The sequence below is a fragment of the Rhipicephalus microplus genome, chromosome X (assembly GCF_043290135.1).
Source record: "Rhipicephalus microplus isolate Deutch F79 chromosome X, USDA_Rmic, whole genome shotgun sequence".
In the NCBI taxonomy this organism is placed as follows: domain Eukaryota; kingdom Metazoa; phylum Arthropoda; class Arachnida; order Ixodida; family Ixodidae; genus Rhipicephalus; species Rhipicephalus microplus.
Genome location: NC_134710.1, coordinates 3,854,770 through 3,867,205, shown reverse-complemented (window position 1 = coordinate 3,867,205; position 12,436 = coordinate 3,854,770). Strand labels below are relative to the sequence as shown.

General features: G+C 43.3%; 1 protein-coding gene across 2 annotated transcripts in view; it reads right to left on the bottom strand.

Moving 5' to 3' along the window:
* The window catches only part of LOC119175625 (solute carrier family 15 member 1), a 441,245-nt gene extending 429,083 nt beyond the window's left edge, over window positions 1-12,162 (bottom strand). The window contains exon 1 of one of the 2 annotated variants that reach the window (XM_037426528.2): window positions 11,991-12,162. In XM_037426528.2, coding sequence (XP_037282425.2) covers window positions 11,991-12,147 — 157 coding nt within the window. In that variant the 5' untranslated portion in view covers window positions 12,148-12,162. The remainder of the gene's footprint in view (window positions 1-11,990) is intronic. The other variant, XM_075881704.1, reaches the window with a different exon arrangement.
* Between the last annotated feature and the right edge of the window lie 274 nt (window positions 12,163-12,436).

The following is a 12,436-nucleotide window of genomic DNA, read 5'->3' as shown; positions in this document are numbered from 1 at the left end:
CTTGGTTTATAAACTAAACTAGGGGGCAGCCACCCCCCTTATTCACCGAAGAGGAAGGGGGGCGCAATGTCAGCTCCATAGATTATTATAATAAGGAGGGGGAACAAAGGCATACCCTACATAGACATAATAGGGAGGGGGCACTGCAGCGAACTCCCCCCCCCCCCCCATTTATAATAACCCTGCGTACGCCTATCATAGACATACAGTATCGTAGACGTAAATGTTTCGTTCTCAGGAGCGGAGCACACGCACTGATGTTGATTGCTGGTGCATACCGCTGTGGTTACTTTCCTCACTGCGCTGTCAGTTAGTTCTGAAATAGTCAAAACTGTGGTGGGAGAAGCACAATCAACATTGCAACGCGCTATCATATCTTCGGCAACGTGCGAACCTGCTCCGTTTGAGAACGCGCCGTTCTGTGATGAACTTGCACAGTTTTAAGCCAAAAGATCAAGCAACACTGCGCATCAGCCTTGGACGCGTGAGCATCAACGCGGGCTGTGTTCCAATTCTTAGACAGCACGTAGACAGTCTACGAAGACTGCTTAGAAGACAGCGTCGAGCCCATGCTGTCCGAGAAATTGAACACATTTAGACGGCTTTTACGCGACATTGCGCCACCTCGCGTCGAGAAGAAAAAAGCTAAAATAAACAAACGTAACAGTTGTATTTTCTGGCTTATTTCGCATTGAAATTAAAAACAAATAGACGTTACTCATATTGAGCGTCTGGGAAAGCGTTAGCTTGTGAGCGGACGAACATTCCATCTATCTGAGTGACATCTATCTGAGTGATTCGCTGAGCCGCCATCGTGTTTAGACAGCAAAGTAGCCTGCATCGTATTTGTCTACGATGCGGTCTTCTCGGACCTGTCTACTTTGCCGGCTACGTGAGCATTGGAAGGGTGCTCAAGATGGCTGCCGTCCATTTAGCTGTCTATTTAGCCGTCTACGGTGAGTATTGGAACACAGCCACGGTCGACGCTTGCCAGTGGTTGCGTGCCCTTTTCCTCCACAGGTGCGACTAGACGCTTTTGACGCGTAGGCGCGAGCGTACGCGAGCCAGTGGTTAGCACTTAAGACGATGTAAAGGGTGCATAGCTGGTTCGAAAAAGTTTTACGCTATAAGTGTTCGAAGTACGCACTAGGAACAGGCGATCGCTGTCCCGTTGAGCTCCTAGAAGCAAAGCTTTAGGGCGCCCCAATTTTGACGACCATTATGGCATTGCTCCAATTTTATCAAATGAGCATATTAGCTGTCATTGACACGTCGGCCGCCACAGCGTAGGCAGGTTTTTTCAGGGGAAGAGAAAAAACCTCGTTAATATAGGTCTTTTTCGAAAAGTATGCCATAACGAAAAAAATAAATTAGGGAAGGAAGGGGGGGGGGGGGGGGCACGGGCCTGGTCTTGTGCCGTCACAGAAAGCGGTTATACTTCTTATAATAATTGTTGGTGGTTTAGCGTCCAAAAAACTATAAGAATGTGAGAGAAACTGTAGTGTAGGGCTCGATAGTTCGACCATGTGTGGTTAACCTGCTTCTAAATCTGAGAACACGGGATTCTAGCAGATTGCGTCAGTCGAAATGTGGTAGCCGCTTCCGTGAATCGGACGCGCGAACTAACATGGTGTTATTTTAACATATGGCTCAATGTAGAAAGTACGGCTGCGTTGATCGCATTTTCCATGAAGGCAAAAATGCTTGAGGTCCGTGTGCTTAGACTTAGGCGCACGTTAAAGAACTTCATGTGGTCTAAATAATCAAAGTACTGCACTACGGTGTCTCGCATAATCATATGGTTGTTTTGGGACGTTACACTTCTACAACTACTACTATTATTATATGTTCCTTCTCATTTAACACGACGTCATTATACAATTTGGGGCACTACGCGAGGTGCTCATAGACTGAAGAAGGCGTGTTTCTGTCGGATGTCGTCAAGCAATTCAAGTGAAATGCAAGGTCTTTCACCGGGCCAGCACATCTTAACATCATGAAATGAATGGTTTCGCAGAAATGTTTATTCAAACATCAGGTGATTTGCTGTAATTACGTCACTTCCAATTACTAAGACTGGGACCGTGTGGTTTCATTCGTGACGCATACGCCGAAAGCACCACTACGCAGACCAGGACTAGACTCTCCTCCGCCTTCTACCTATAAGGACTCGAGGCCTCCAGTACGTAGCGCTGAATACATCCTTTCCACGCTTATGTGAGTGAGTCGACGGCCGTTTCCCAAGCTGCTAAGCATTCAAGAAGGTCGCCAGAGAGCACGTTATCATACCACAGCTGCTAGCAGCTTCAAACGCATCATCTAGATGTCTCGAACCTTTTTAGCGTTATATGGCCTTGACTGAGTGTTCATACGTTTCCATGTTTTCGTTCGTGAACTGTTTTTTATGCTGTTGCCCACACGCTATAGAATACTTTAAGCTGCGGGCTAGTCAAGCCGGTTCTTCGCAGTTTTTTTTTTTCTGTCCTCCATCTGTGTATTGCGCATGGTGGAAATAAAATGTCATCTGATTTAATTTCAGTTGAGTTTTATGGCTCCTTGAGCTATAGGTCCGGTCGTCAAGGCACTGCAGCTTTCTTGTAATGTATTATTGAACAATGTCAAGGCATAAGACTGCGCATATAGAACTGCTAAACTTTTACTATCACTGTACTGTGGTGTCCTGTGCGCAATTCCCCAGGATGGCTCTATTTCTGAAGACAAGTCGGTAGGCATTTTTAGAATAGTGTTCTCTTTGCGGTCCTTGCGATCACCCGCTATTTCGACTGCTCAACTGGAACCCACTGGAGGTTATCGTACGACGCATGCGCAGTGGCGAGCAGCGCTAACTCTAAGCATTGCGCACGTTATCCCAAAACTGCCTATTGTAACGACCAAAAGTGCCACTGCTTTCCGAAGCAGAGAACATTGCTCATGTAGAAAAAAAAACGAAAACGTCGAGTTGGCAACACAAGTTTTGTGCTGCTTCTCTCATTGCTCGTCAGACTGTAATAATATAGTGCGTATATAATTAATACGCTAAGTTAAACTGCAAATCGCTTACCTGATGCTTTCCTTCAATTCATGACAAATCGCCTTTATGGTGCCGCAGTTAACTGAAATAGACCCCTGGTTCCCCTTCTGTTAAAACAATGGCGTCCGTAATAAGGAATAATAAAACATCTGAAGATTATTTGCTCCATTTCCAGAAGGTAAAACGGAACTACAGCGATAATTCTGGGTGTACGGCTTTATTAAAAAAAACAAGCAACTAAATCTTGAGCAATGAATAAATATTTAAGACGCAATCCGCTTAGACGAAAAGAAAAAGGAGATAAGATACACCGTCAGCTTGCAACTGACTCCATTGAAAAAAAGCTCCTTTTTATATGCGTAAGAATAATTTTCGGAGATTTGCGTGCCGAAACTACGATACGTTAATGAGGTGCGCCGTAGAGGAGGACTGAACTGGAAAAGCTATGCCCCACAGGCTACAGCACGCACCTGCTGTAGCCTGTGGGGCATAGTTTTTCTCTCTGTTGCGGCACATGAGGGTGCCTGAACTTTCGATCATCTCGGGTTATTTCGCGTGAATTTACACCCACGTACACGCAGTGGCGTAACTAGATAGGTTGGCGCCCGCGGCAAATATATTACCGCGTCACTCATGATTGTAATTTCAGGGATTCTTTTTTGTCATTAGTATTTTTTCATGTGCAAAAAAAACCATCTGGCTGTTTTGGGCTAGCGAATGAGCGATCTCTTCATTGATTGGTTGATGGTTCACTACAGTAGAATAAAACCACCTTGGACGTCCACGCATCGTACGACACACCAAAAGTGCACAAAACTTGCCCGAACCCTCACACCTTTTACGGTGCACAAGCGTCTGCTTGCTCAGCCCACAATTCTGGACGACTACCAGCGCCCCAAACTGTGGCAACAAAATATTCGGCGATACGTACTGCAGCCACATCGAAGTAGCCAAGGTTGCCCACCCGAGTGTTTGGCAGCCGAGTGAGGTGGACAAAGACCCCCAAGGCACCGCCAACACCACCCGCCATACATTGTCGATTGCGATGACAGTTCAGGGTACTCGGCGTGTGGGCCTTCAACGGCCACTGACGCACAGCCGATGTCGTCTACCCGAATGCATTTTGGAGCTCCCCATGAACTTTCGCAGCGTGACCGAGTGTAATTTAGATGTAATGGAGGTTGGACATGAGTGCGTGCGGGGGGGGGGGGGGGTCTTAGTGGAAGAGAGAGGAGAACGAAGGAGAGAATAGAACAGCCGACATGTAGCAAGGGTGCTGTTTCTGTGTCTTTCTTCTACAGAAGGCATAACGTGGAGATAATTGAACACGGTCTAAAAACTGAGAAAGCCAAAGCGGTGAAGAGGAAGCTTGGGACAGGCGAAAACCGTAGGTATGCAATAAGGGACAAGCAAGGCAAAATAACTACCAATATGGATACCATAGAATATAGCGGAGGAGTTTTACAGAGATCTGTACAGTGGCCGGTACAACCACGACCCTAATATAAGAACTACCGTAACCCAGATGACATTCCACCAGTAATGATGGGTGAAGTCATAAAAGCCTTGGAAGAAATGCAAAGACGCAAAGCTGCTGGTGAGGATCAGGTAACATCAGACCTCCTGAAAGACGGGGGAGATTGTGTTAGAAAAACTAGCGACCCTGTTTACAAAGTGAAGTGTCTCCTGACAGGGAGGGTACCGGAATCTCGGAAGAGTGCTAACATCATAATACATAAGAAAGGAGGTGATAAGGACTTGAATAACTACAAACCTACCAGCTTGCTCTACGTCGTATACAAGTTATTTACAAAGGTTATTGCTAACAGAATTAAGGCAACATTAGAATACATTATTTATTTATTTTATTTATTTATTTACAAGATACTGCAGGCATGGAACCCAAGCAGGAATGGTACTGGCAGTAAGGCAATCAAGCCAAACATCACACAGCATACAATAATTCAATCACCACACACATACAACAACAATACAACCAAACTTATCGTAACAGCGATGATTTAAGTGGGAATGTGTGAATCGCAAAGGGAATCAAAGGGAAACAACAAGGCACTGAAAGTAAGAGAAAGAAAAACTGCAAAACATTTTTACATCCTCAGGAAAACATGTGCGTCAATAGAATCTGTCGATAGCAGGGCGGCAAATGGTAAATTGTTCCACTCACAGATTGTGCGCGGAAAAAACGAAAATTTGAAGAGATTAGTTTTGGAGAAATACGGAGTTAAGGCAAGGAAGTGTGAATGACGACCGCGCCGTGTTTCCAGGCGACTAATGTAGGGGCTGTGATCAAATAAGAGCTTCCGGTTAACCATTTGGTGCAGTAATTTTAGCCTAAATAATTTACGTCGTGATTCTAATGTTGGGATACCATGTCTTTCCATCTGGGCAGAAACGGAGTCTGTTGGACCGTACATACCATAAATAAAGCGGGCGGCCCTTCTTTGAATTCTTTCGAGGCATTCGATATTGGTTTTAGTGTGAGGATCCCAAATAACGCAGGCATATTCAAGTTTAGGTCTAATTATAGAAGTATATGCTAAGTATTTAACCTCAGAGGGAGCGGTTTTGAGTTTGTGTCGTAATAAACAAAGTTTACGGAAAGCGGCAGCGCATATGTTAGTTATGTGAGAGTTCCAACTTAAGGTACTGGTTAATGTTACGCCAAGATATTTGTGTTCATCTACTTGCTTAAGCGGTTGGTCACAAGTACAATAAGAGAATTCAAGGGGGTGTTTCTTTCTAGTCATTCGGAGGTAAACTGTTTTGTCATGGTTTAATTGCATGTTTGTAGTTTTACTCCAAGAAGCAACGTTTTCTAACGCCGAGTTTAACGCAAGTTGGTCCTCGATGCTATTATTTCATTAAAAAGTATACAGTCATCTGCAAAAAGACGTATTTGGACCGGACTGTTTATAAAGTTAACAATGTCATTACAAAAAATAAGGAAAAGTAAAGGGCCTAGCACACTTCCCTGCGGTACGCCAGACGTAACAGGGAGAGCGTCAGAAGTGCTTCCATTAATGTCGACGTACTGTCTACGGTTACTTAAATAGGCAGTTAGCCAAGAGACGATGAACGCTGGAAGCCCGATTTGAACTAATTTATCGATTAATTTGTCGTGCGATACGCGATCGAAGGCCTTACTAAAATCTAAGAGTATGAGGTCAACCTGTCCCCCCTTATCAAGAACTGAAGAAGCGTGGTGAACAACTGTAAGTAGTTGAGTGACGGTCGAGAATCCCTTGCGAAACCCGTGTTGAAATGGAGAAAGGATTTGATGGGTATCTAAAAATTGTGTAATGAACGTAGAAACAACGTGTTCAAGTAACTTACAGGCGGATGATAACATAGATATGGGTCTGTAGCTGGGAATTATGAGTGGGTCGCCTTTTTTGGGAATAGGTACGATACGGGCTATTTTAAAATCAGAAGGTAGCGTGGCCGTACGAAGAGAAGATTCAAAAATAAGTACAAGAAATTTCGTCAAAGTTTCAGCATAACGACGGAGAAATGCGTTCGGGATGCAATCGGGCCCTGGCGTCGATTTGTTTTTTAATCGAAGTAACATATTTAAGACACCATTGTGGGAAACAATATTGACATCAGGGTATGAAGCTATTGAATTACTCTGTTTCAACTGAGACTGCGAAAATACGCTATGGAAAAACAAATTGAAGTGATTCGCGATTGCTCGAGGATTAGTCAATTTAGATCCGTCGACTAAAATTTCAGTCATGTTTTCATTGCGCTGTCTAATAAAGTTCCAGAATTTATGTGGTTTCTCTCTTAGGAAGTTCGGTAAAGTAGTGTTAAAGTAGAAATTTTTGGCACGAGTAATAGCATTGAAAAGGGTAGCATGAATTTCGGCGAGTTGTTGAGGCGCTGTACGTTTTTTTCGCAAGCGCTTGGCTTTGCGTTTAAGGTGAATTATAGATCTAGATATCCAGGGCGTATATTTAGCGGTCTTCTTAACTTTATCGGGTACGAAGTTTCGCAAACAGAATAAACACATATTTTTAAATTTATTCCAAAGGACTTCAACATCGTGATCATTGAAATTTGGCCAGGTATTTTCTAAATACTCAGTAATTGCAGTGTATTGACTGATATGTAGGCTTCAACGTCCCAATACCACCATATGATTATGAGAGACGCCGTAGTGAAAGGCTCCAGAAATTTCGACCACGTGGGGTTCTTTAACGTGCACCCAAATCTGAGCACACGGGCGTACAACAATTCCGCCTCCATAGGAAATGCAGCCGCCGCAGCCGGGATTCGATACCGCGACCTGCGAGTCGGCAGCCGAGTACCTTAGCCACTAGACCACCGCGGCTACTCAACAATCGACCACATTCATACTATCAATCAGGTAGTAGAGAAATTCTAAGAACACAGCCAACCACTATACATGGCTTTCATAGATTACCAGAAGTCATTTGATTCTGTAGAAATATCAGCAGTCATGCAGACTGCAGAATCAGGGCGTCGACGAAGCATATATAAACATACTGAAATAAATCTACAGAGGATCAACTAATACCATAGGGCTCTATAAAGAAAGCGACAGAATACCTATCAAGAAGGGTGTAAACTGGGAGGTACAATCTCCCCACTGCTATTTACCGCGTGCTCACAGGACGTTTCCAGAGGCATAGAATGGGAACAGTTAGGGATAAGAGTTAATAGAGAGTACCTTAGTAACCTACGCTTTACCGGTGACATTGCATTGCTGAGTAACTCAGAGGACGATTCACAACTCAATATTACTGAATTATACAAGAGAGCAGAAAGTTATGTCCTAAAATTAATCTGCAGAAAACGAAAGTAATGTACAACAACCTCAGAAGAAAACAGCGCTTCGAGATAGGTAATAGTGCACTTGAAGTTGCAAAACACTACGTCTATTTAGGACAGATAATAACCGCCGAGCCGAACCACGAGATTGAAGTAACTAGAAGAAAAGGAATGAGGTGGAGCACATTCGGCAAGCACTCTGAAATCATGACTTTAAGATTACCACTATCGCTCAAGAGGAAGGTATATAAAAGCTGCGTATTGCCAGCACTTACCTATGGATCAAAAACCTGGAGGCTTACAAAGAGGGTTCAGCTTAAATTGAGGACAATGCAGTGAGCGATGGAAAGGAAAATGATAGGTGTAACCTTAAAAGACAAGAAGAGAGTGGAGTGGATCCGGGAACAAACAGGGGTTAAGGATATTAAAGTCGAAATGAAGAAGAGGAAATAGACATGGGCCGGGCATCAAACGCGTAAGAAGGATTTTCGCTGGGCATAAGGGTAAATCCTTGCATTCCCAGAGAAGGCAAGCGGGCTAGGGGGAGACAGAAAGTTAGGTGGACCGATGACATTAAGAAGCTTGCTGGTGTAAAGTGGCAGCAACAAGCACAGGACCGAGTTGATTTGTGGAACGTGGGAGAGGCCTTTGTACTGCAGTGAACAGAGTCATGCTGCTGCTGATGATGATACCCAATAAAAGTGGGCTGGGGGATAACAGCCATTGGTAGAGCATCGGACGCGTTATTCGAAGGTCGCATGTTAGGTCCCAGCCCACCGCAAGTTATCTTTTCGTCCACTTTTCTTTCTGCACATTTCCATCGCAATTACATCTAATTACCCTTGGTTATTGACGACACTAAAACGATTATCAAACAAAAAAACGCCTCTTTCGCCTTGCGAAACGCATTCAAACATCTACCCGTTGGAATGCTTATTTTCACGCACTGCGTGCATATCGCATCGCGTTAAAACAGGCAAAAGCCGTATTTTTTTAATACTTATCTACCATCACTTCTTCCAACTAATCCATCAAAATTTTGGAGCACTATACAAATAAAAAAGAAAACTAGCATATCTTTTACAGCTTCTGATGGCTGCGCTATGAGCAATGAAGAATGTTGCATGGTACTAAATGACACCTTTGCAAAATCGTTTTCTGATAGCTATACTGACACGAAGCCGCACTTGTACAAAAACAATTTTTTCCCACTGGATCCACTTGTAGTTGATTTTGCGGGTATCTTGACATTAATTCGTGGTTTAAAACTATCGTCTTTCTGTGGCACTGATGATATTATATCCAAGTTTTTGAAAAATACTGCTATGTACTCCACTGTATTTTTTATGTACGTTTTCACCCAGTCTATTGAGTACTCGACTGTGCCTGCAGATTGGAAGGTGAGGAAGGTGATGCCTCTGTTTAAATCAGGTGACCCGCATTCCCCTCTCCATTGCAGACCCATCTCGCTCACTAGCATTCCTTGCGAAATCCTCGAACATGTCATATTTACTAACCTCGTTTCATTTCTTAAATCCATCGCATTTTTCACCTCATTTTAGCATGAGTTTCGCAAGAAATATTCCTTCGAAACACAACTTGTATCTTTATGCATAACATTTCATCCTTCTTAGATAAAGGACTGGTTATTGACTGTACTTTTTAGATTTTGCTAAGGCTTTTGACAGGGTGTCTCACGCTTACTACTTCTTGAACTCAGTGCTCTTAATATTGACCCCAACATCTTGAAGTGGATAGAATGTTTTCTAACTGACCGTACTAAATTTGTAACCGCTAATGATGCCGTATCCTCCCACTGTGAAGTAAATTCTGGCGTTCCTCAAGGCTCTGTTTTGGGTCCCTTGCAATTTCTAATATATATTTTTGACTTACCTACCGTAAATAATAGTTCCATTAAACATTTCGCTGATGATTGTGTCGTATACCGTGAAAAAGGTCTGCATGATAACCTCGTTCTTCAGTCAGATCTAGATAACATATCAAAGTGGTGCTCACAATGGCTAATGTTATTAAATCCCATGAAATGAATGATTATGAGTGTTTCACGTCGCTCTGATGCATCCATTCCTCTCAGCTATGCTATCAATAACATCAATCTTCAATGCGTAACCTCGTATAAGTATCTCTAAATTCACATAACGGATAACCGTTCTTGATATACACACATTCAATACATTACTAACAATGCCAATAAAACACTCGGGTACATACGCAGAAATTTTTCTAATGCCCCACGCCATTTAAAATTGCTACTTTACAAAACACTGATTAGACCAAAACTCGAGTATGCGTCTTCTGTTTGGATTCCCGGTCTACAAACAGCAAAACCATTATTGAGTCCGTTCAAAATGAATCAGCACGTTTCCTTATCTGAAACTATTCCTGCACCGGTAGCGTTTCATTAATGAAATCAGATCTCGAACTACTTTATTTGTAGCTTAGAAGAAAAATTTCTCGTCCATGCATTTTCCGAAAAATTCTTCACTTGGACAATTCAATTAAACAGGAGCTCATATCACAACCGTCATACGTATCGTCACGTCTTGATCATGAGCATAAAGTTTTCACTGCTCTCTGTCGCACTAATGTTTTTTTTTTCCGAATCCTTTCTGCCAAAAAGCAGTGCCGAGTGGAACCGCCTTCCCTCCTCCATCTCCGGCTTTGAAAACGGATCGTCATTCAAAACTGCACTGGTGGATTATGTTATGCGCCTTAAATAACTTTTTGTTGTTCAACATGTATTCTCACTAACTTGTATTTTTATTTTCTACTTTTACTGCATTTTTGTTGTATTACCGAACCCCTCTGTAACGCCTTTATGTGCCCTGAGGGTAATCGAAATAAATAAATCAAAATAAATAACAACCCCAACACCATCCATGACACTACTGTCTGTTAGATCTAAATAATTTTAGTCAGTAATAATTGAAAATAATGTATGTGTATTTACACAATAAACCACGACATCATTTATGAGGCCAGCAGGGTTCCTTAAGCAGGAGTTCTTTAAAATTGTACCTTAAGTACACCATCCCCGTGAATTTTCCCTGCATTGAAACGAGACTGCCGCGGCCAGCATCCCGCCCACGCTTTCGGGAGTCCTGCTGAGTTCTTTAACTACTCTGCTTCATTATTGAGTTATCTACTCGCTTTAAAAAGTACTGTTAGACTATTACTGTTACACTATTTTTTCCCTAGTACTTAACCTGACTATTATGATTAGCAACGAACACATATCTGCTTTTATGGCATGGTTCTTTTGTTATCCTCAACCAGATTGTCACCTCTGCTGCCTTGTAATTTTGAAATTGTGAACTACTTCAGGCACACTGCAGCTCAAAAACACCCAACGGGTCTCAAACGACGAGCGCGCGCTGTCGTCTATTGTGTGTCATCAGTTGCGCTGCAGCGTGCCAAAGTAATGTACCAACAAGCCCAACTTGTCACTTTGATCTGAACTACTTCTTGGTGGTTATGAATAGCAGGTTTAGCTTATATACTCAGAGTCATTTGACAGTTACCACTTCACCGGCGCAACAATGTTAAGACGAAGCTACGTCGTCGTTGCAAGAACTGACAGATTACAGCCGTTTGCTACGAGTTGTTACCATGAGTGATTCGTCTGAACAAGGCCAAAACCGCAACTGCAATGAAATATATAAAAACCTTTCAATAAAATTCTTCGCTCTTTCCGTCCCCAAGCTTTCGATTTCTCCTCGGCAAGAAACCAACGCCACTACCTGTTTCACCTGAACGAAAAACTAGCCCGACTATGCGCCCAAAAGCGTTGAATCGAGAAATTCTGCAAAAAGGTCGCACGCTTCGGAAATCATGACAGGCTGATAAGAAGCCTACTAAACAGACTCGTTCTGACTGACTTCTCAATGACTCACCATGGTTTATTGAATGCCACTTAAAAAAAAATGCCACTTAACAAAAGAAGAATCAAAATGCATCTGCGCAATAAACAGGCGAGACGCGGCGATGGGTGCTCAAAATGAACCAAATTCCCGTTCAAGAGGTTCATATCGGGCTGCCTATCGACGCTTTTCACGCCGCTATCTTATATCCGCTGCTAGGGAAGAGACGTCGCGAGAAGCAGAGAATCCACCCCCCATCTCACCTTCGTCAGCGTCGCTGACTGTGTCCTCTTGCTCAGCCGGCATGTCGCCACGTCGCCGCCGCTCCTCCTGCTGCAGCTGTGACTCCCGGCACCTGTCCCGCCGGCGCGCTCGGCCAGCTGATATGGCTGCCCTCTCGTGATCGCTCTGGCATTTCATGTTTGCTTCTACCGCAGCGTTATTTTTTTTTCAGCCTCCTTTCCTCTTACTATGATTCCTGGTTTATTCTTATTGTTTATTGATTATTATTACGGTTCCATTGCAGTGACAGTGAAAAAGGTGGCACTGCTTAGAGACTAAACTCCCTACTTGGTGAATCTGTGCCCAGAAAACTACAAGAAATGCACACTGAAAGCGGCGATTACACTCGTGGGCAATCTGATCGGTGGCATAACTGCGGTGTCTATTGAAAGCCCTCCAACGTGCAGTACACGAAGGATGCTTGAAC